The 24,315-nt window shown below is 41.2% G+C and overlaps 1 protein-coding gene and 1 long non-coding RNA gene across 8 annotated transcripts in view; both read right to left on the reverse strand.

Moving 5' to 3' along the window:
- The window catches only part of LCORL (ligand dependent nuclear receptor corepressor like), a 60,652-nt gene that overhangs the window by 31,847 nt on the left and 4,490 nt on the right, over positions 1-24,315 (reverse strand). For all 7 annotated transcript variants that reach the window (XR_014160223.1, XM_081876181.1, XM_081876180.1 and 4 more), the window contains exons 2-5: positions 8,895-8,960; positions 6,000-6,079; positions 5,664-5,793; positions 3,098-3,352 (exon numbers count right to left, since the gene is read on the reverse strand). Coding sequence is in view for 6 of the 7 variants with exons in the window: in XM_081876181.1 (XP_081732307.1) it covers positions 3,098-3,352; positions 5,664-5,793; positions 6,000-6,079; positions 8,895-8,960 (531 nt within the window). In the remaining variant the exon portion in view is untranslated. The remainder of the gene's footprint in view (positions 1-3,097; positions 3,353-5,663; positions 5,794-5,999; positions 6,080-8,894; positions 8,961-24,315) is intronic.
- Positions 1-24,315, reverse strand: part of LOC309350001 — a 240,408-nt gene that overhangs the window by 31,066 nt on the left and 185,027 nt on the right. The gene's annotated exons all lie outside the window — the stretch shown is intronic.

Raw genomic sequence — 24,315 nt, forward strand, 5'->3', positions numbered from 1 at the left:
CAGCAGTTGGAGGGCGGCTCCTCCAGTGGGGAAGAGGCGGAGGGTGGACGTGGCATCTCCTGGCTCAGCTGGCCGCTTCGTGCCGCGGTGGCCATGGCAGACGGACGCTCTGGGCGCAGCTTCGGCACGGCATGGAGGTGGGGGGCAAGGGCGACGAGCTGATGCTGGGAGGCGCCACGTCCAGCCTCTGCCTGTTCCCTGGCACTCTCCAGAACTTGGCGCCCTGGCACCCCTCTATGGGTAAGACGCCCCTGGGTGCATGCCATGTTTAACTTAGGAAAAATGCTGCAGCTTAGCACAAAAGCACTGGGAGGCATATCCTTAATTATATAGCTTTAAAGAGAATATATTGCCAGATAGTTACAGATACTCAGCCATTTCAAAGTACAGGTTGAACAAATGGGTTGGAAATTGGGGATTTCTCTTTAGCTTAAATTTCAGATATCAGAAATGAGTAAAAGTGTCTGTAACCCATCCTGAGAAGTGCCTGGTCATTAATACTCTTCAGCTATTTGATAGGAAAAGTGGGGGAATAGCAAGGTCTGACCAAAGTAAGTGGTGAACAGGTGTATTTGCAATTCTGGGCACCTGTCAAAGTTGACCCACAGCCAGGAAGGAAATTAAAGATCCAGTATGATAGTTGGACCAAATCCCCACTCCTGAGGCCTATAGGACATCATCTTCATCTGCCTGGCTGAGCTGCAAGCTATTATTTCAATAAGTGTCTTTAATAACTACTTTTTATAACAGCCATTGCTAATATGATATATAAAATTTATACCTGTCAGCATTTTCAGCCATTTGACTTTGTTATATTGTACAACAGAAGTATCAATAACATGCTTACAACCCATTTCACTGCTCTTTGGCATTGTACACACCTGGAGGGTATTAGATTTTACTCCCTCAATCTTCATTGCTCAGTGCAGTCCTACTCCTCTTCTACTCATTAAGATATCTGAAATTTAGGCTAAAGAGAAATCCCCTGCTTCATGGCCCATTCGTTCAGCTGCTGCAACCCCCAACCCCATCATGCTGCTTGGAATAAAACTACACATTTTCAGAAAGGGCATTTTCTGAAAATGAAAACAGCAGCTGTAGAGAAGATGTATTAACACAGGTAAATATGACTCCTACTACAAACCCCCACCCCCAATGTTGAAAGTCAAAAAGAGGCAAGTTTAAATGCTGGCTTCTAAAGTAAAACATACATATATAGAAAATGTATACAACAAAATAAATTAATTTTCACTAAATAAGTATATGTCTGTGAACAGTCTTATTCCTTCTATTTAAAGAGGTTATAGTAATGGAATAAAGACAAGACATTTATATACTACCAACAATTTATTTTGTGTCTACAAAAGTCCATATATTAATCCATCCAACAAAAGGATAATTAAGACCTAAGGATGCTAACTTGCTCAGTATTAATTCTCTTTAATGGCATTTTGAAAAGTAAAACGGTTACTGCTAACTCTTTGTTCTGCATTTTTAAATAAATAACTTTAAAGAGGCACTAATTTACATGGAGAAGCTGCAATACTTAACTCCCTTTCACTGAAATCAGTGACTTGACTTTGGAAGAACTATCTCCTTATTTCTTTCATGAAGTCCTGGTTAGAACTAAATTACAAATGAACTTCATGTGAGCTGTCCCTTCCTGGTTTGATTTGGATATATGGTCAATTTAAGAGGGATTTTTTAAAAACAAAAACAGAGAACAATGCTTACAACTCTGAAAGAACATCAAGGTTAATCATTATGCCCAACTAACTATACTTTCAATCTTCATTTGTGGCTGACAGCACATTTAGCAGAAATACGCAATTCAGTCTTGTAATTTGCCACTTGCCTGCACTAAGTAGCTGGCAGCTTTCCATGGGTAAGCACCCAAGTGGCAAATTATATTGTCCTCTACAATTTTCACTGCAGGTGTAGCCAGCACATGCGATTTCAGGGGCAGTAAGCTAGGGCTGGCTACCCTTCCCATCAATCTGTTTTCTCTTTTTACAGGTCTTTAAAGGCAGAAGCCACAGAACTTGATACAGTAGCTGTGATTCTCTCACTGGACTTTCTCACTGGGCCTTTGTATCTAGGAGCTGCAGCAGGGGAAGAAAATCAGTGCTTTTCTTATGCTGTGTGTGGGACAATAAGCACAGTAATCTTGCTTCCCTCTTGCTTGCTTTCACTTGGATTCAGAGTCTACGGGAAGTGCTGGTGGCAAAGGAAGGATGTGGATGACTCCCACAGAAACTGGTTACAAACTGGTTACATTTTAAATGCCCTACTCCAGCAACTACTTAAGAGATATATTCCAAGAGGTTCTCAATTCATTTTAAGAAACTCAATGTAGAATCATAGAATCATAGAGTTGGAAGAGACCACAAGGGCCATCGAGTCCAACCCCATGCCAAGCAGGAAACACCATCAGAGCACTCCTGACATATGGTTGTCAAGCCTCTGCTTAAAGACCTCCAAAGAAGGAGACTCCACCACACTCCTTAGCAGCAAATTCCACTGTCAAACAGCTCTTACTGTCAGGAAGTTCTTCCTAATGTTTAGGTGGAATCTTCTTTCTTGTAGTTTGGATCCATTGCTCCGTGTCCGCTTCTCTGGAGCAGCAGAAAACAACCTTTGTCCCTCCTCTATGTGACATCCTTTTATATATTTGAACATGGCTATCATATCACCCCTTAACCTCCTCTTCTCCAGGCTAAACATGCCCAGCTCCCTTAGCCGTTCCTCATAAGGCATCGTTTCCAGGCCTTTGACCATTTTGGTTGCCCTCCTCTGGACACGTTCCAGTTTGTCAGTGTCCTTCTTGAACTGTGGTGCCCAGAACTGGACACAGTACTCCAGGTGAGGTCTGACCAGAGCAGGTGAACAGGTGTGAACAGGTGTGTTTAAAATCTGATCATTTAAATATGGTGCAGCCATACGTGCAAGAGAATCATGTATGATCTGTGGATTGTGGCACCTATCTTTACAAATTATTTTGTAAGTGAAACTATTCAAGATAGCTTTTTTATTTATCATAAAACTCAATGAATTTCATTTCTAATCACATCAAACAAACAACAAAAAAGAAATTTACCTTGCTGAGTATTCTGCTCTTGTATTCGATTCACAGTGAGGTCTAGAGGGCTATCCTGTTCTTCCTGAAATGAATTTTCTGTTTGGTTCATTTGGATACCTTTACATATCAGACTTGTTTCATATGACGAACCGTTTCTATTTTCTTGCATTTTACTACTTTTTGAAATGTATTCAATTGCAAATTGACGGATCATCTTTTTCATTAATTCCTGAGCAACTAAGGGAATGTTAGGATCACAGTTCTGAGGAAGATCTGCAGGAAAATAATAGCAAAGAAACATGAATTAGAATAAACACATTTACTGCATTTGCTTTATCCTTCTGCATCAAGACTTAATACGCCAATGGAACATTTATAATGTTGTCGGTCTATGCCATAGGTAGGCAAACTTAGGCCCGGGGGCCAGACTCGTCCCAATCGCCTTCTAAATCCGGCCGGTCCAGGAATCAGCGTGTTTTTACATGAGTAGAATGTGTCCTTTTATTTAAAATGCATCTCTGGGGTTATTTGTGGGGCATAGGAATTCGTTCACCCCCCCCCCATATAGTCCACCCCCCAAGGTCTGAAGGACAGTAGACCGGCCACCTGCTGAAAAAGTTTGCTGACCCTTGGTCTATGCTCTACAGATTTCACTTATTTAAATAATAGCAGTTAATTCAACATTTTCTGTAAGTCCTGTCAGCTCAACAAACTCAAGGGCTAAAATCCCAAAGAAAGAATACAAATATACACAAGAGAATCGCACTTGTAGTCAAATATTTATCTAGTTGTTGCTCTAAGATCTTCAATGCCGAAGATGCAGCTGCTTCTTCAGCTCTCAAAATACAGAAAATCTGGGCTAGAAAGGCCTCAACTGCAGAGAATTGGAAGGAACCCCAAGAGTCGGCTAGCCCAACCCCCTGCATTGCAGGAATCTTGCACGAGAAGCTTCCATGAAGAGACAACCTTCACCCCTTACCCTAGTACCCAGCAGAAAGTACTTTGCCCATGCATTCTGAATTACTGCTATCATCTAAGCAGGACATTAATTTACTTTTCAAAAAGTATTTTTATCCCACCATTTTTTCCATTCAAGGTAGTTTACAAAAAAAGGTATTAATAAAGCAATATCCCTGCCCCACTTGCAAACTGATTTTAAGGATCGATGTTTGCTACTACAGTGGTGCCCCGCAAGACGAATGCCTCGCTAGACGAAAAACGCGCAAGACGAAAGGGTTTCTTGTTTCTTGAGTTGCTTCGCAAGACGAATTTCCCTATAGGCTTGCTTCGCAAGACGAAAACGTCTTGCAGGTTTGCTTCCTTTTTCTTAAAGCCGGGGAATCCGCACTCCGCAAGACGAAAAAATCGCAAGACAAAGCAACTCGCGGAACGAATTAATTTCGTCTTGCGAGGCACCACTGTACAAAAATAGGCAGAAACATGTAATACTGTAGCAGGAAACGCTTAATTGGCACTAGGGCTGAACGATGTCTGGCTTTCAACATTGTGATATACCAATATAACACGATGTCTGAAATAAGGATGTAACTATGTAGAGGTGAACGGGGTAATGTCCTGGAAACTGCTATTACTTAGGGCAGTGATCGCCAAACTTGGCCCTCCAGCTGTTTTGGGACTACAACTCCCATGATCCCTAGCTAACAGGACCAGTGGTCAGGGATGATGGGAATTGTAGTCCCAAAACAGCTGGAGGGCCAAGTTTGGCCACCACTGACTTAGGGGTATAAAATGGATACATGTTTAGTTACCTTTAACATATTTTTACAACTGTTATTTTATGGTACAGAGCAACAGGGGCAGAAGGCACCATGATAACTGGCTTCACGGTTTTCCCCACATCACAATTTTTTACATAGCGCACACGTAGTGATTCGCGATATATCACCACGTTGAATATTATGAAAGTGTTACCACAATGTGAACTTCAAACTGATTTTTTGACAATGTACTGATACATTGCCCAGCTCTAATTGGCACAAGAGTATATAGTCATGCATATATTACATGAAAGCTGACAAACTAAAATATTGCCGTTATATATTATGTGCTAAATAAACAATGCCTGGAAAGCAGAGGTGTACACCACCATCCATGCCCTTGACTGAAAAGCCTAGTGTATATTTGCTCAAAAAGGCAAGAAATTATGGAAACAGTCACAGCCATGCATTCTATGAAGTGTATGTGTTCAGGCTGCTGACTACTGCTAACTACTCTCCCTTTGCTCTCCACAAGTAGCTCCAGCATAGATACAGGACCATCCTGCATACAGTTCTATGGCAACCAAAAGGGAGGCCCATCCCATAACCAGTTCCCCCTTAAAGTAGCTTTAGCATAAGGTAAGTGCATCAGAAATGCTTACCATTAGAAAAGGTTTTAAATTTTTAAAAAAATAAAAATAAAGAAGAATATAAAGCGACACGGGACAGACTGGCAATGGCAAACAGAACATATGAAAACTGCAAAGGGATGGCAATATCCAATTGAAGGGTTGCATGTTGAAAGTGATTCAAAATAATTAGTAGACAAATGCAATCAATTATGACATCAATTGAAGTAATATTACCTTTCTTGCGAAAGAGTGCATTTAGGTAATTCTCTGCTTGGCACTCAATTTTATCAGTGTTGGACTGGCCCTGAGATGATAGTTCCTCTGTAGGTGTTGACTGCAAAGAACCAATAATTGTCGTATGATCCTAAAAGGTATAAAGAACACTTCTAAATATGGGTAAATTATGGCTCTAAAAGTTTGCAAATAGTAACTAAGATTAAGAAGGCTTTCCATTTTAAAAATATGCATTCATCAGATCTTTTATACTGTAAAATAATTTGAATTCAAATAAGATTTTAATAAATATATCAGAAACCATCTCTTTCAACAATTTATAGCACACATACTCACACTGACTGTGTCTTTATGTAAATTACAAAAGGAACATTTTTCATCCATAGACCAGTCAGCCACTTCTTCTGGTTCACAGTCTAGAGGGGGAAATTAAAAGAAAATTATAAAAATAAAGTGTTAAAGAAACTTATAATTGACTACTACCAAAGGCAATTATCTGTTTAACTATTCTTAAGAAGAGATACTTTTACAATGAGCTGTCACCATGAGAAGATTGCATATGTACACAGCACATTGTTTTCAAAAAGATATACTGTATTAGTTTGGAGCCCAAGCAGATTAGTGACTTTTTCTGTTTATTTCAATGGAGCCTAAGTGCAAGTAACTATGACAGATTTCAGTGGGAACTAAGAATGACTAAGGTTGCCATCCCAAACCCCAGGATGCCCTCATGTTGGCTACCTCTGCTACATCTACCTAACTTGGGAGTATACCCCATGAAACTTATTTTTGAATAAACATGCATAGGATTCCAATATAACACTCTCTATTGAACAGACTGAGATGTATTCTCCCCTCTAATATTGGATATGTGAAACACAAGTTACAGTGGTACCTCTAATTACGAGCTTAAATTGTTCCAGAGGTCCGTTCTTAACCTGAAACTGTTATTAACTAGAGGCGTGCTTTCGCTAATGGGGCCTCTTGCGGCTGCCGGCACATGATTTCCGTTCTCATCCTGGGGCGAAGTTCTCAACTCAAGGTAACTCTTCCAGGTTAGCAGAGTTTGTAACCTGAAGCGTTTGTAACTCGAGGTACCACTGTATTTGTTTTAAGGAACTTTGAATATTACTCCATACTTCATTCAGATTGGGTTGTGTTTGTTTACAAAATTTAACACACTAGCATAAAGCCTAAGAGTCTAGCACCAGCTAATTCTGTTTCTAACACTAGGATTTTTTCTAGTACCTAGAAGGCCTTTATTGTTTCCTTTATTGTTCTTGTCATTGTGTTTTCCAACAGGAGAGGATGCTCAGGAGTAATACAGCATCTTGGACCATTTCCAAATTCCAAAAATCACTATATTTCAAGAGGAATGTCAGCTACAGCGGCATGAAAATCCCCTACAACTTTTAGGAAACCAGCTTGATATGTCTGTCTCCGCAGGTGGCGTATTTAGGTAGGTAACCATATCTACAGAGGAGGGGAAGTCCACTAAGCCTACCAAGTAGTGTTGCAGCCATGACCACCTTCGGATCACTGTCATCCCAATCAACACAAAAACACTGTCATCCCAATCAACACAACATGAAAGCAAAACCGTGTCCAGACACTTGCGTGTTGACAGATATTAACAGACAGACTCATAGCTGTCATGGAGATCATGAAATACTAACATGACAAGTATCGGTAGATCTCAGCATGGATGAAATCCCTCAGAAAACATTCCTAGGAAACTGAGGCCGTCCAGCTAACTTAGGTAGGAAGACTGTTGGACTGCAGATTGGGTGATACATCCACCAGAAGCCCAGTTTTGTCTCTAACACTGGCCCTTAAGAACATTCAAAATGACTGCCAGAAAATTTTTAAATGGTGAAATTGCAACAGAATCTCCACTACCCGTCTTCTAGGTTTAAGATACTGCAACACAGAAAAATCCAGTGGATAAAGCTGACTTTTAACTCAGCATCATCTGACCAGGCTTCTGTGATAAAACACTAGCTTAGTATCTTAATCAATAATGAAATCTATTAATGGACCTGAATTGAGAAACAGAAGCTTAAAAACAAAAGGGGTGCTGCTAGAACAATGAGATGGGGAAGGGGAGATAACCTTCAAACGTCTACCAGCATTCTGCCCATAAGCCTATCTCTCTGCCCCAGCCCTACCTGCTCCTGCCTTGGAATATGCATACCAAGGCCACTTCTATTCCTCTCTGCCCTGTCTAGACAACTCATTTCCAAGCAGTTTCCAATCACAGTACAGTGGTGCCTTGCAAGACGAAAAGAATCCGTTCCGCGAGTCTCTTCGTCTAGCGGTTTTTTCGTCTTGCGAAGCAAGCCCATTGACGGCTTATCGGCTTAGCGCTATTAGCGGCTTATCGGCTTAGAAAAAGGGGGGGGAAAGGAAAAAAAACCCACAGGAACTCGCAAGACATTTTCGTCTTGCGAAGCAAGCCCATAGGAAATTCGTTTTGCGAAGCACCTCCAAAACGGAAAACTCTTTCGTCTAGCGAGTTTTCCGTCTTGCGAGGCATTCGTCTTGCGGGGCACCACTGTAGAGAACAATCAACAATCCCAACACAGAGAACAAGTAGACTGATGTGCAAGGCACCCAAAAAGTAGTCTTCCTGACTTCTTTGAAGTCTCTTGTTATTTTCCCTGTTAACATCTTTTTTTATGGCAGAAGCAATAGCGTTGAAGCCATAAACATGGGAAAAGCTTTACTACTTGATTCTGACGACTCTGGAATCTAGTCCTCAGCCACTGCACCAACTCTCTTTTAAAAAGTTTTTTTTAACTAAACAATAATTTATTAAAATAAATATATTTTTACAAATATACATTTGCACAGGATTCAGAAAAGTGAGACTTTATCCTGTTATGATAATAATGGTGCAAAATCATTACCATTATCATATTTAATTAGTTCAAAAATAATCTTAGCAGTACACCGATTCCTGCTATTCCTTTCATTAGGTAATACCCCAAAAAGAAACTAACAGTGTCAATATTCTAAAGTGAACAAAATATCAGGAACACTTATGTTAAATCAAGGACGTTAAACTAATCTTAAATCAAGGTTAAAAGAAATGGAAAAGCACTTGTAGAGAAGATAACAAAGACAACAAACACTAAAATTCCCCAGCACAATTCCTTATTTTTCAAAAACATGCTTCAAATTGTCACATTATTTAAAGGTAGCCTTTAAGCACTTCAAACTTTTTTTTACCTTCAAATAAACTGAGGTCTCTTCGTAGCCTTGGTCCATAAAGCCCTTCTAAAATACTTTCAAAACCTACCAAAAAGAAAAATTAAAACATTTTACAATTACATCAAAAAGTTATTTACACAAATGTAGCAGTGGGAAAAGTATATCATTACATTTGGGGACAAGACACTAAATGGAGTTTCTTCTCAGTGCTAATTGGCTAGTGGGTATCTTCCAAGTGGTATTTTTTGGGGGAGTGGCGTTATTGACAGAATGGCACCATCCACGATAACCTTGTACATAATCTCCCCCTAGCCCACAAATGCATCTCGGAATAGAGCATTTAGGGTGGGGGGGGAGGAGAGATCATGGCTTGTGTGAGAACTCCGGTGAATTGCACCCACTTAAAATTGTGTGTCCCAGCCCACCAAATCTCTGAAATCCCTTCACACAATGTTGTGGCTTGTAGGATCAAGAAACAGAATTTCCAGAGCTTTGTTCCCAAGATATCTACTAGATATTTTGGAAAAAGGTTTGTCTGTCCATTTGTTTGTTCACTATACGTTTAGATACCTGTGTAGGTAACATTGTCATACTTGGCAGAGGGTTTCTAAGGTGGGGTCAGTGCTGTTTGTCAAAGTCTGGATCTCACAGAAACTTGTCTTTGCCCATTATTTGACTTAGTTTTGCTTGAATCTTGAGATATCATCACCAAACTCAGTTCTTGTACTCCAGTGGTGGGGATGGAAGACTTCATCACCACCAAGATGCTATTCAGATGTTTAATTTTTAATCAAGATGGTGGACTGAAATATGCTTTTGGAGTAACTAGACATAATTTTTGCATGATGGCTCCAAACTCACAAATTGCACTATCCATTTAAAATTCACAGTATTTGTTGGTTTCTAAAAATATCCAGGCACTACTGGGCACTTCCTAATAGGTAGTACTGCTAGGATTAACTTATTATATGGATTGTTGGTTAATAAGAGGATCTCTTTATTGTTCAGTTCCTCAATATTTACAAAGTTTATTTAAAAATTAAAAGAGTTACTGTCTATATTTCTCTGAAGTAAAATTACAACCCACCCTTGTGTTACTACAGTACATTATCTCTCTTTTGTGTAATTTATATTTTACATTTTAATACTCGCAAGAATTCACAACCAGTTTGGTTTAATATTATGTGTTAACTGGACATCTGTATTATTATTTATTTGATAATGTTTGGCCAAGTTTGCAAGATCAAAGTTAGTATGACAGCTACGATTTATATACAGAGTGGAATGAATTCTGCCTCCTCCTTTCTTGTTCTTCCCTCAAATGTTAGTTAACTTGTGGACACACCAAGGCTATGATGTTACTCATTCCACCTCTAAGATTTAAGTATTTTGGAACACGGTTTAATAGCTGATTTGGGCAAGGTACATAACTGGATGAGGAAGTTCCTCTGTTACAGAAATAACTTCTTCTCCAGCTCAGGAGCTCTGTGATTGTTGCCATATACAGTAAGTTTAAAACGCAACTGTCACTGGCTTGGTATATAAGTGAAAGGCCAGTAGCTATTTTCCTATTTTACATGTGCAGAATGTGCAAAGCAGGGCTTCCCCAAACTTGGGTCTCCAGCTATTTTTGGACTACAATTATCATCCTTGACCACTGCTTCTGCTAGCTAGGGATAATGGGTGTTATAGTCCAAAAACAGCTGGAGATCCAAGTTTGTGAAACCCTGGTGTATAGCATATATTTACATTGCACATACATTTTGGATCACCAAACATTACCTATATTGCATATGCTAAAAGCCTAATGAATGGAGGAATCCAGAGGCCCCCTTTAGATATACCTTTGCTACTATGTATGGTCATAATACATTGTAAAGGTAGTTTTCTTTACAAACTACCGTTATGATAACATAGCCTCTTAGGATAGGCATCATTATTTGCATGGTTTATAAAGTCAACAGGAAGTCAAATCAAAGAAGTGTACAGCTTGCCCAAAATGGAGGCAATCTAGAAGGCAGCAATAACCACACCAGGGAAGGAAAATATAAATATCATTCAGTAGTCAAATACCATTCCTCTATTTTGCTTCTTGGAGCCCAGAGCTGAGCGCACAAACTACCCAGAAGGAACACATGTCCCACACCAGAGATACTGCCCCTTCCCATACTAGAATGATATATGCAAGACAGTAAACATTGAAGAAGTAGGCAAAATTTCAAAAGCTCTAATTTCCATTCATATGCTGCTTGTTGCAGAGAACACAACTATAACTTTGTTTGAAATTAGACCTGGACTGAAAACAGTTTAAGGGCGCAAGTCTTTTAGCACACAACTGCTTACAGTTTTATTATATACATACAGTAAATGTTTTAAAACAGAAAGCATATTTAACATTTGCATAGTTTTACTAACCTTCCCTTCTAGCTAGCTACCTACCTATAGAAAAGAGGCATTTTGGTATACATGATGGTAAACTAATAGAATCTTAATCAATAAATTCATGACCAGTTTCAATAAATCTGGTCTCACACATCCTCCGAAGGTTTGCAGCTTAAGTGGGGGACATTACTGGATGCTGCTCCACCTGAGTAGCAGGTGGCAGCAATGGCCAGGATCATTTTTCGTTACCAGTTTATGGAATGAATTGGGGGCAGGGGGACTTGTGGATCTTCAGATGTTGCTAGACTACAACTCCCATCATTCCTGACCACTGGCCATGCCAACTGCACACAGTCCGAAATTACTGGTGCCTTTTTGTTTTTTTGCGACTTAAGATCACCATCTAGTGACCAAGTTAAGAATTGCAGTCACCTCATTTGCCCATGAAAGTAATCTCCACTGCAGGACAGCAAGGGCAGCTGTTAACAACTATTGTTGATATGCTAGCCTAGCATGGGTAGGCAAACTAAGGCCCAGGGGCCAGATCCAGCCCAATTGCCTTCTAAATTCGGCCCGTGGATGGTGCAGGAATAAGTGTTTCTACATGAGTAGAATGTGTCCTTTTATTTAAAATGCATCTCTGGGTTATTTGTGGGGCATAGGAATTTGTTCAGTCCCCCACCCCAAAATAAAATATAGTCCGGCTCCCCACAAGGTCTGAGGGACAGCAGACCGGCCCCCTGCTGAAAAAGTTTGCTGACCCCTGTGCTAGAGACACTCCATTGTGGAACTTTTTGCATAAGTAAACAATCCACCTGTGAATGAAGCTACAGTGGTGCCCCGCAAGACGAATGCCTCGCAAGACGAAAAACCCGCTAGACAAAAGGGTTTTCTGTTTTTCGAGGCGCTTCGCAAGAAGAATTTCCCTATGGGCTTGCTTCGCAAGACGAAAACGCCTTGCAAGTCTTTTCGCTCCCCCCCCCTTTTTCTAAGCCGCTAAGAGCCGCTTAGCCGCTAATAGCGCTAATCCGCTAAGAGGGTTGCTTCGCAAGATGAAAAAACCGCTAGACGAAGAGACTCGCGGAACGGATTCTTTTCGTCTTGCGAGGCACCACTGTACTTCATGTGCTTTGGATTACTTATCTCTTGGGGGTAGGAGGGAAGCTTTGAATCCAACTTTATAGGAGACAAAGCAAACTGTCCTTCTATGGTGGGCTGCTCCCAACCTCCTGAGGATTCCAAAGGCTGTCTGTTGTTAATGAGGCACACATTTTTCAGTTTGCTTTCTGTTCTTTGCTCCCATGTAGGAAAGGCATGAATTGGTCTGTCTCCCCCTCTTCCTTCTCCTCCAGGTGGTCATCTTCCCCCACCCCCTTATTTTAGAAGAGAAGGGGTTTTTATGGACATTCTTTTAAGCAAAATGAGCTTTGCTTTTGGAAGGGAGGAAGGGAATCAAGGAAGAATGGGAGGTTGCTTTGTTGTTATTTTAGCAACAAGTTTATTTCCTCCATTTGTGGGCATTCCTTTCTGGTTTACATAATGAGGTGCCGGAAGGATGCTTTGGAGAAGTTTGGGACCTCCTCTCTTCCCCCAACCCCCAATGTTTTGAAGGAATGCTATGGAGTAATATTTAGGAAGAATATTATGGCATTTTAAAGACTCATTTAAACCCACTTTGTAAGTCTGCCACCTCGTTGTTTTATTGTAATGAATCTCATAATATTGGACTCACATTGGCTGGGACAAGAAAACACTCTTGAAAGGACATGGCAGCCTTCAAGGGAGAAGGAGGGGATGGTGCTAACATTAATCTTTTAGTGAGATTCTCAAATTCTGTATATTAAAAGGAAGGCCTGCAAAATGCATTAACATTTACATATTTGGTTTGCCATGGTAAATGTGGCATCCCAGGTACCCAGAACCTTTCATGTAACAGGATTCTGAAGGTTCAGCTGTACAGGCAGTCCTGCAAAAAAAATGTTTTCTTGCAAATGGAGAGTTACTGCCAAAAAATAGTAAATTATGTTGCAACCCCAATCCCATTTGCCTTGATCTATTTCAGTAGGATCTATTTTCGTGTAGAAATGGCCAGGGTTGTGTTGTTAGGCCTGTTCTTCTAATAAGTTTGATATACTGTAAGAGACACATTTAACTGTGACTGCGGTACTTGCTGAAGCTGCAACATAACATATTGAGTTAAGACTGACGGACACGGACACACCCACCCACACACCAGTATTTATATACTTATGGCTGGCAACGATTGCTGAGACTGAGCCCCATTTATGTTTGTGGTATCCAATTAAGAGCTGCTCTTAAAAATATGATAGCAGCAAACTGTCACTGATGTAAATTGCATATTAGTTCATGCGTTTCAAAAACATAAACAGAAAGTGTTGCTGCATTTGGGGGGGGGTGACTAGCCATTTTGTTTTTGTGCCTGTAACCCAGGTTCTGGGATCCTTTGGCTCCTAGCTTTTCCATCTCTGTTTCTAACACTAACTGCAGATGATGTAAGGAGCCCAAAAATGTTTGGAAGGATACAGACTTCTCATTACTAAAATAAAGCAGCAGGTCTCAAAATGAATATTGATTTTTGTTCTGTCTCACATTTCTCAAACGTATCATTCAGTGCTGAACTGGATTTTTAACAAACCAGAGGGCAGAAGGGGCTGGTGGAGGAAAGCAGGGGCCAACATCACATAATGTTCTTCTTGGCCAAATCAAACTCTAAACCAGTGCTTCTCAAACTTGGGTACCTGTTGTTGGACTACAGCTCCCATCATCCCTAACTAGCAGGGCCAGTAGTCAGGGATGATGGGAGTTGTAGTCCAACAGCAGTCAGGGACCCAAGTTTGAGAAACACTGCTCTAAACCAAAGTCTCTATGATCCTAGTTAGACACACTGTGCACTAAACATTGCCACTGATGAATGCTTATGTTCCTGTGTACATTATCAGTGAGACAGTAGCAGATCTGCCTTGGACTGTTGCAGGATTTGCAGTTCTCATGCCTTTGCTGCCGTCACTCCCAATCTTACTAACAAATTTTACCATTAATGAGTTTTCAAAAAGGTATGCTATTTTGTTCTTTGAATATTTAACCATATTTGACCAAGATCAAATACTAAGCAATCAATTGACCATATTTGACAATTGTGCCAACTCTAACTCACTTCTAATAATACTTTGTAAGATCATAAAGTGTTCACATGCACTCCACCTTTATTTGTCAACTTCTACTCCCCAATGAAAGATGTATAAGACATATGAAAGAAAGAAAGAAAGAAAGAAAGAAAGAAAGAAAGAATACAGAGCGGCGACTTCAAATGTAGTTTTATTTTTGAGATGGTGTGGAAGAGATATTTGGACTTCTTTTGTTTAAAAGAGTTATACTAATGGAGGAAGTGCCAAAGAACTTTTAAAGCTTATTGTGCCATAAAGTCATATTCTGTTGACTCAGTGATCTAAACATCAACGTGGCTCCATCACATCTTTCAGTTTCTGAGAATACCTCATCACAGAAATAATATTGCTATATAGTATGGAGAAGAAAATTAAGGTAACATTGTACATCAACTTAGTTATGCACCTAATACCTAATGTTCAGCACATTATCTTGTTTTGAGTTCATGGTGGCGCTAGAGTAACACTAGAAGATGCAAAGGCTTGTTTTAAGATACTCAAATGCCCTCACAACCAAATTCATAAAAGTACTTTCAAATATTAAATGAATATAGAACATCTTCTGGTCGAATAATGTAATCAATAAATCTGCCACGGCTGTAAAACAATGGCAAGGTCACACACGGCCTCCTCCTTTGCTACAGATTTCTCCATCTTCTGCGTATTATGAAAGAAACTTGCCAATGTATTCGAAATACACCACACATACATTTCCAAGACATAAAGTTCATGAGGATATAAATCTGAAGTTGTGACTCCTCTGTATATTACATACACATATGGGAAAATGTTGAGCTATGGTTACTGTTTCAACATGTAGAGTTAATCTGAATCAGTACACTTTTGCACAGATTACAGTATTGGCTATGGCCCATGGCAGGAGACAGAAAAGGTAAGCAGGAAGCAGATAAGCATGTTCCAGTCTGCTAAGTATGGTATAGAAACTGGGTACCCATGATGTATGAACAGGGTGATTATTATACTATAAGAAAACTTATAATGTCTGGCTGAGTAACCAATAGACAACCTAAAGTATTATATCTCAGTTCTGTGACATGTTAATTATAGGGACATTCATTTTCTAATCCGTTTGACTTGGAAAACAAGTAGAATGAGTTAATAATTGTGATTTTTTAAAATATTCTGATATCTGAAGCATCTCTAAGATATTCCATCTTAAAATGCAATCTTAATTTTATATAATAAACATGTTAAAATCTGCACCTGTAGGGTTGTATTCAGCATGAACCTCTGCAAACTGCATGTTCCTACAGGTGGGATGTGATTTTAATCCATTCTTTCTGCTCTCTATGCACCATGAAAAGTCTGTTCTGGATAGCAAGAACCCTTTGAATAAATTGGAAGGTGGTGCTGGGGGTAAACAATATTCCCTCCTCCTGTTCTTGTAGCAAGAAGCCCCTACCTATTCCATCACATCTGAGAATGGAAAAAAAAAAATATTCCATTGATGGAAATCATCCATAGGAGTACTGTCTGCAGTGTCCTATGCTGTGGAGCACTATTCCAGCAGAGATTTAGCAGGCATCCTCATTTTTTACTTTCAGATGTCTCAAATACTTTTTAATGCTGCAGGCCTTTGCAGCAGTTTAATTTGAATTTAAGTAGCCACCTATATGATCATCTATAATGACACAAGATGTCTACCAGCAGCACAGCACACCAAATGGCAATCAGACCAGAAGAGGGATGAAGCACAACCAATGAACAACCAACACTCAAAACGGATCTGAATGGTAAGGATGACAAAACTCTAACCCTCCACTGCTTAGGAAGAGCTACCTGCTCCAATGCTCAGATAAATATATAAGTTTTATGTGCAGAAAACTTGAGGCAGAGAGCTATCAGCAGCAAGCCCAATTTAGGAATAGCGAGCCAATGATTCTCAAGCTATGGGACATACTACTATTAAGAATATAACAACAGCCTGCTGGATCAGGCCAGTGATCCATCAGTTCAGCAACCTGTTTCCCACAATGGCCACACAGACTGATGGAGTCCCACAAGCAGGACCCAAGAACAAGAACACTTTCCCCTCCTGCTGTTTCCAGCAACTTGTATTTATAAGCATACTGTCTCTGACAGTGGAGGCAGAGCATAGCTCAGGGTGGTCCAACCTGCAGCTCACGAAGTATTTTTTGAAAGCCCTCAGCAACATTCAAGAAAACAACTTAAAGTCTTGAAAAAGGGTCCTGCACTGTTAACGAACGCGGATACATCTGTTTGTGTATTAAATCTGTTTACAGAGCCTAGGACTTGCCAATCAGAAGGTTGGCGATTCGAATCCCTGTGACGGGGTGAGCTCCCGTTGCTCGGTCCCAGCTCCTGCCCAACTAGCAGTTCGAAAGCACGTCAAAATGCAAGTAGATAAATAGGTACCGCTCCGGCGGTAAGGTAAACGGCGTTTCCGTGCACTGCTCTGGTTCGCCAGAAGCGGCTTAGTCATGCTGGCCACATGACCCGGAAGCTGCCTGCGGACAAACACCGGCTCCCTCAGCCTATAGAGCGAGATGAGTGCGCAACCATCCAGGACTGGACCTAACAGTCAGGGGTACCATGTACCGTATTTTTCGCTCTATAAGACGCACTTTTCCCCTCCTAAAAAGTAAGGGGAAATGTGTGTGTGCCTTATGGTGCAAATGCAGGAGGGAGGGTCTGCTCAGTGCTCCCTTTAAAGAGCCGCGTGGAGCGTGTGTGCGGCTCTTGGGGGCTTTTCCCCAAGATGGGAGAAGGGCTGCCCTTCTGTTCTCCTCTTCCAAAAACTAGGTGTGTCTTATGATCTGGTGCGTCTTATAGAGTGAAAAATAGGGTATATTAAATAATTTTATTATTTTGTGAACACTTTAATTTATGATATGGAAATTTAATTCAGTGTGTGGCTCACAGACTCAGTGTCAAAATATTATTGCAACCTACTGGGCATGGAAAGTTGGACTGCCCTGGCATAGCCATTAAAGTGAGAAGCTATTGATAGCCTTGCAGGATATGGAATACCTGAAAGGGGCGGCAGCAGCAAAGACCAGCGCCTATGTGCATCTCCACATATGAGATGCGAATGCAGCAAACCTGGAAGTATTTTTCCACGTTTCACCATGCGCACATGTGCAGATCCGCAGATCCAGAACAGATCCCGTGCGCAACCGGAGGTACCACTGTATTTCAGAGAACACTGAATCCTAAATATGTTACCTAAGTAAAATCAGCAGCTGAAATCCTGCTCAAGACATTAGACTCATTAGATGCATTGGTAGGATCTTCCCACTAATGGTTTCATGGGCTGGACTCCTACTCAACCCCCAATACATATAACAAATGAAAATCCAAGTTCATGGAAGATCTTTGACATCATCATGCTGTCTTCTCATGTCTGTCACTCTATCTGACTAGTTTTCCAATTCCATATAGTATTTTATTGACAGACATGCCAGTATTCTTTTTGCCAGCACCTAGTTAATCTTTTATAGGTCTACAGGTCCTGGTGTGTCTGTAGTGAAGATGCTGGACACGGTCACTCAGAAGAGTGACAGAACACAGCAGAAGGGTTGAGGCTTAGATTAGCAAGGAACACCAAAAGGGTAAGAGCCTTTATTTGTTTACAGAAGACATACAGCACCCCAAATTTTTTTAGCAAAACTCGGAGCTCATCTAGTTTATTATGGTACCTATACATATTCAGGAAATAATGAAAACAGATCAAGGGTCAACTTTGGACAAGGTGTATGCACACTCTGACCTACACATCCTCTAAGCCAGCAGTCCCCAAATGTCAGGGGATCTCTTTAACTCACCCAGGGGGTGTGTGGCACCATTCACATAACAAAAACGACCATAGAGTAGGCCTGGGCGATATATCACCCAGGATCAGTATGGAGGGGAGACCACGATGACAGCTTCACTCAGTGGTATATCGCTGGTGAAACAGTCACCGCTTAAGTCCCTCTGCCTCCAGCACCTAGCGTGCTGAGGGAGATACAAACTAGCCAGGAGCTGGAGGCAGAGGGACCCAAGCAGTGGCAGTTTCACCAGCGATATACTGCTGGTGAAACCGCCATCACATTCTGCGCAGGCAGAGGGAGAAACAAGCTGCACTGGCGAATTGCCGATAAAGCTTGTTCTTCCCTCCACTTTCTTAAACTGCTTGGCTGAGGAGCATGCTGCTGCCCTCCCCTCAGCAAAGCAGTTTATGGAGCCCTTGACCCGCCACCGGTTCGCAGGAGCCAGAGGCGGAATGGGGGCTCTGTTAAAATGTTCCCCCTCCTCAGCCTCAGAGTCCCGCCTCCACTCCTGCTTGCACAAGAGTAGGAGTGGGATCGGGGCTGCTTAGCTGGGAAACATGAGGCCTGTCCTTCCCAGCTGAGAGAGCCCTGAGCCCACTCCTTGCAGACTTCACCCGGGAGGGTGGACTGTGTCTTTCCTTCCAACAATGACCTCCTGGAAGAAAGAGGCAGCACACCCACTCGGGTAAAGGCTAAGGTAGTCAAACACACAGAGCCTGCCCAAGGAGCCCAGAGTCCGTTGCTGGTCGCGCATAAGTATTGGCCACAACCCGCAAGGCGCTGGGGTGAAAGCACCTCAGTTTGCATGGTGAGAGCTGCGGCAGTTTCACCTGACACCCCACCGGCTGGGGCCAATGCAGTTTATTTTTCAGCATCACAGTTTAACCAACATTGCCCAGCCCTACCACAGAGCTATCAAAATCTTCAGAAGTATGGAGGCCATGGCTTGGCTTTTGAAAAAGGAGGTCAACAGCACTTAGCTAAGTGGGAACCAGTGCTCTAAGCTTAATCCAGAACTCTTTCAGTAGCAGGATTGACTTCAATTTTCTCTCTGGGATCCTTTCAGCGGCCGACTGGACTTGGGACCCTGCAAAGTTACCCTGCAAAGTTAGAAACTTGAATAGGCTGATAGGAAATAAGTGAGATACACCTCAGCAGGAAAGAACAGCACACAGGTGAGTTCCAAAGAGGGTGGCAAGGGGAATTTGTTTTTTGGCAGGGGTAGGGAGAGTTGAAGCTAACTTGAACAACATTCCTTAACCAAAATTATAGATTTGGGAAGGGAGGAAAATTGAGGGACTTGGGCTGTAATCTACATACACTTACTTAGAAGCAAGTTCCGCTGAAGTCGGACTTCAACAAGCAAGTGACTTCCTTTTCCCTAGGATTCAGGCACAACAAAAATGGTAAGAAAAGGAGGGGGGAGCAGAATGAGAGGAGTAAGTAGGTAGAAAAACCTAGAGCAGGCAAGCTGGAAAGGAGAGAAGATCAAGAAGTGAGGAGCTTCTACCTACACACTTGTAATACATTCTCAATGGTTTAATTACTATTTTGCAAAGATCCTTCAGTTTCTGCAGAATTAATTTTAATTATTAAGTATTATTAATCAATTTAGGTCCCAAATAAACAAAGGATATTTATGCCAGGTAAACTGTGAAAGATAGCAAAGATAATATTAAGGGTATAAAATGTTGTTACATTCTCAACCAAGAGGATGACAAATATCCAGCCTTGCTGCATATATAATGGGGGGTGGGGGAAGCTGAGGAACTAATTTGGCTAAATTAGTTAAAAATAAACTATGATTTAAAATGAATCAGCAGTGTGCTGCTCTATGCTGCTCAAAAATCTCTGCTTCACTCTTGTCCTGCTGTTGACATGCTGGGGAGGAAACCAGAGACTTCATTTGCATTATGTGCAAACCAATGCTCATGGTTATCCCCATCCACCTCCAAAAACAAAACCCATGAGCGGCAAGCCTGGTACATTCCTAGATCAGATACCTGAAAATGTTGGCTTTGCAATGTGAAATTCATTTTCCATATCCAATTTCAGGGGTAAATAAAGTAAGAAACCCTCCAAATCTCCCAGATCTTCACATTCCTCAAGCCTTTTACCAGCAAACCACACCAGTGAATGAATTCCAAAACATAGCCCAAGACTTCTTTTCCTTACAGGAATAGTTTGATATACCTGGCAGTTATCTCACAATTAAAACAAAACAGAACAGTCTTTAACAAAATTACTGTTACTTGAAATAGAATACTATAGCAAAGTACAACAGTTCAATAAAAGCAGACAAAATACAGATTTTGAGAAGAGTGGAGTAGCACCTATTACAATACACCAAATATGACAAATTTTATTTTTTACTTTATTTTTGTCTTTTCTTTTAATATTACACTTTCAGCTTTCTGACAGAATTGCATGGCTTGAAAAATAAATAAAAAAGCCAGTGTTAAAGTGAAGTATTAAGTATCAGAATATTTGACCATTCTTCCAAATGTAGCATGCTATCATCCCTGCCCACGAAAGTTTTATCCACTTTCCCCAAGATAAGTGGGACAACAACACAGCTTCTATCTACCCCCCCGACCAACCCACCCCAAGCTACTTACATTAAGAAACAGGCAACTTTCAAGAACTTTAAAGCATATATATGCATGTCTGGTAATTAGGAAGCCTACCTCTTCTGGGAGCTTATGGGTATTTCTTAATTCCAAACTGTCACTTGAAGACCAGGTGGCTTGGGTAAACAAAAATATCTTTACTCTAGTGCCGATAATGTAGGGGACAGAATTACCTGCCTGGGGAAAGTTCTACACATGGGGCACCACTGCAAAGACGATAATCTACTGAGTCATCTATCTACACACAGTTCTTGTTGGGGGCACCACCATCAAGGCTTCTTTTGCAGATCTCAGAAGCACAGGTTGGCAGGTCAGTGTTTCCCAAACTTGGGTCTCCAGCAGTTTTTGGACTGCAGTTCCCATCATCCCTGACCCCTGGTCCTGCTAGCTAGGCATGATGGGAGTTGTTGTCCAAAAACAGCTGGAGAACCAAGTTTGGGAAACAAGAAGGAGGGGTAAACAGGGCTGGCCCCAAGACATTTTGCTGCATAAGGCAAAGGAAAATACCCCCCCCCCCCCGCCGCCCCATTATTCTGTATGTATGCTTTTGTTGAGATTCCTGCATTGCGTAGGGTAGGGCTAGTTGATCCCCGGGGTCCCTTTCAATTCTACAAATGTTACTATATAATGGCATTTTCTTTAACACTGGCCATGGGACAGCATCCTCCACTACACTCTGGGGCAGTAAACTAGCTTAGGAGATGCAGGGCAGATTGCTTGGCACATATAGTTATGTCTGTTCCATGCCCCAAGCATCTGCCACCTGAGGAAGCTGTCTCACTCAGCCTAAAGGCTGGAGGTGTATGATGGGGATGCAGTAAAAAAAAGGGGGGGTACTACATGGTACAGAGAAAACACTCCGGATCAGAGGGAGAGAAGGTTTAATTTAGAGTATTTTTTAAAAAAACAAAAAACAAAAACCCCTGCAGTGATGCAGAGAAGAGAGAGCGTAATTCTTCATTTGTGGAATATTTACTTCCAGGCTAACAATTTTAAGTTATAATTAAGTAGTCGGGACTGTGAGCACTTAGAAAAGGATGTTATGATTACTAAGAGCCAGCAAGGGTTTTTCAAAAACATGACATATGAATCTCATTTTTTTTTGGACAAAGATACAAGCTTGATGGATCAGGGAATGCTGTGGATGTAGTATATCTTGATTTCAGTCTACCATGTTATTCTTGCTGGAAAGGTGTATAATTATTATTATTATTATTATTATTATTATTATTATTATTTATACCCCACCCATTTGGCTAGGTTTCCCCAGCCACTCTGGGCGGCTTCCAACAAAATAGTAAAAATACAATAAAAATTAAAAAATCAACCATTAAAAGCTTCCCTAAACAGGGCTGCCTTCAGATGTCTTCTAAAAGACAGGAAGTTGCTTATTTCCTTGACATCTGATGGGAGGGCGTTCCACAAAAGCGGGTGCCACTACTGAGAAGGCCCTCTGCCTGCTTCCCTGTAACTTCACTTCTCGTAGTGAGGGAACCGCCAGAAGGCCCTTGGCGCTGGACCACAGTGTCTGGGTTGAACAATGGGGGTGGAGACGCTCCTTCAGGCATACTGGGCTAAGGCTGTTTAGGGCTTTAAAGGTCAGCACCAACACTTTGAATTATGTTCAGAAACATACTGGGAGCCAATGTAGGTCTTTCAGGATCGGTGTTATGTGGTCTCAGCGGCCACTCCTAGTCACCAGTCTAGCCACCACATTCTGGATTAGTTGTAGTTTCCCGGTCACCTTCAAAGGTAGCCCCACGTAGAGCGCATTGCACTAGTCCAAGGAGGAGATAACTAAAATGTGGACTGGACAAGATAACTAAGGTTGATTCATAGCTGGTTGACTGACCAAACCCAGAGTTCTCACTACTGGTTTCTCGTCATCCTAGAAATAAGTGACAAGTGGGGTGCGACAGGGTTCCCTTCCAGGCCCATAATGACTTGGCTGAAGGAATTGAGGGGATACTCATCAAATCGCAAATGACACCAAACTGGGAGGGATAGTCAATGCCACAAAATACAGAAACAGGATTCAAGACAACCTTAACAGATTGGAGAACTGGGCCAGAACTACGAAAATGAATGTCAGTAGGGACAAATTTAAGGTTCTACATTTAAACGGGAATAATCAGCTGCACAAATATAAGATGGAGGACTTGTGGCTTGCCAGACCTAAATGTGAAAAGAATCTAGGGGGCCTTAGTAGACCATAAGCTTAACACGAGTCAACAATAACAACAACAAAAGCTAATGTTATGCTAGGCAGAGTGGATAAAAATCAATTATTTTAAAAAATAAATTAAAAAATCATTTTTAAATTTAAACTGGATTTTTAAAACGCTTTTGGAGGAAAAATCTATCTAAAGATAGTTTTCTATTTAAGTTACATTACAGTCCAAAGGCTATTCATCAGGAAATAAGGATTTGTTGTAAGTTTTTCATGTGTGCTAAAACTCAGACTAAGTTTTTTTTTTGTTTAACCACATCAGTTAACAAACATGGATACATATGCTATAATGTTATTGTTTTAGTTGTTTCAATTGTTATTAAGGAAATGATTATTTTTTCCCTTCCAATAAAGTACAGCAGAAAAGTTGTCCAAATATAAACAGTTAACTTATAAAACCTCACAATAATTTCATAATTATCTATGTATTTCTAATAGTATAACAAAATCAGTATTTTTTATATAACTGTAATGGGATGTGGGGTTGCTTGTGCGTAAGCCGCAAACTGCTCCAAGCTGAGTAGTTTGTTCAAACTTTTCCCCGGCTGGACAGCCTTTCCTCCGTGGCTGTCTCAATCACTGGCAGAATCCGTCAGTGGGCTTTTTCCAACATAAAAGTTCTTTGACACCAAGTCTCCGCCTAGCCTCCCTGCGCGGAAGCTTTCTGCGCAGAGTGGGCGTCCCAAGCGGAGGCTCTGTGCTCTGCCCGCTGGTCTCGCTGGAACAGTCTCGGAGCCCTCCCTCCGAAGCTCCCTCAACCTCCCCTTTCTTCCTAGCGTAACGTCTATCTCCTTCCCCAGCGGAAGTGAGCTCTCTCTCCCTACTGGGTCCTTCTCCTGCATCGCTGCTGCGCCTTACCTCCTCCCTGTCTCCGATGGCAGTTCCCTGACAATAACTTTAAAAACTACCCTGAAAATTTATTATTCCAAAAATAAAACCATCTGGTTGTAAATATTAAGATTATACCAGCAAGAACGAGTATTTCTGTAAAAAAATGATTTAAATCAAGTCTTACTGACTAGTGGTTTAAATCAAATTGATTTAAATCAAATCCACCCTGATTCTAGGCTTCATCAACTGTCCCAGCCAAGGGAAGTACCATATTTTTCGCTCTATAAGACGCACCAGACCACAAGACGCACCTAGTTTTTGGAGGAGGAAAACAAGAAAAAAAATATTCTGAATCTCAGAAGCCAGAACAGCAAGAGGGATGGATCA

This window comes from Podarcis erhardii (genome assembly GCF_964252035.2).
Source record: "Podarcis erhardii genome assembly, chromosome: 9".
NCBI classification, from domain to species: domain Eukaryota; kingdom Metazoa; phylum Chordata; class Lepidosauria; order Squamata; family Lacertidae; genus Podarcis; species Podarcis erhardii.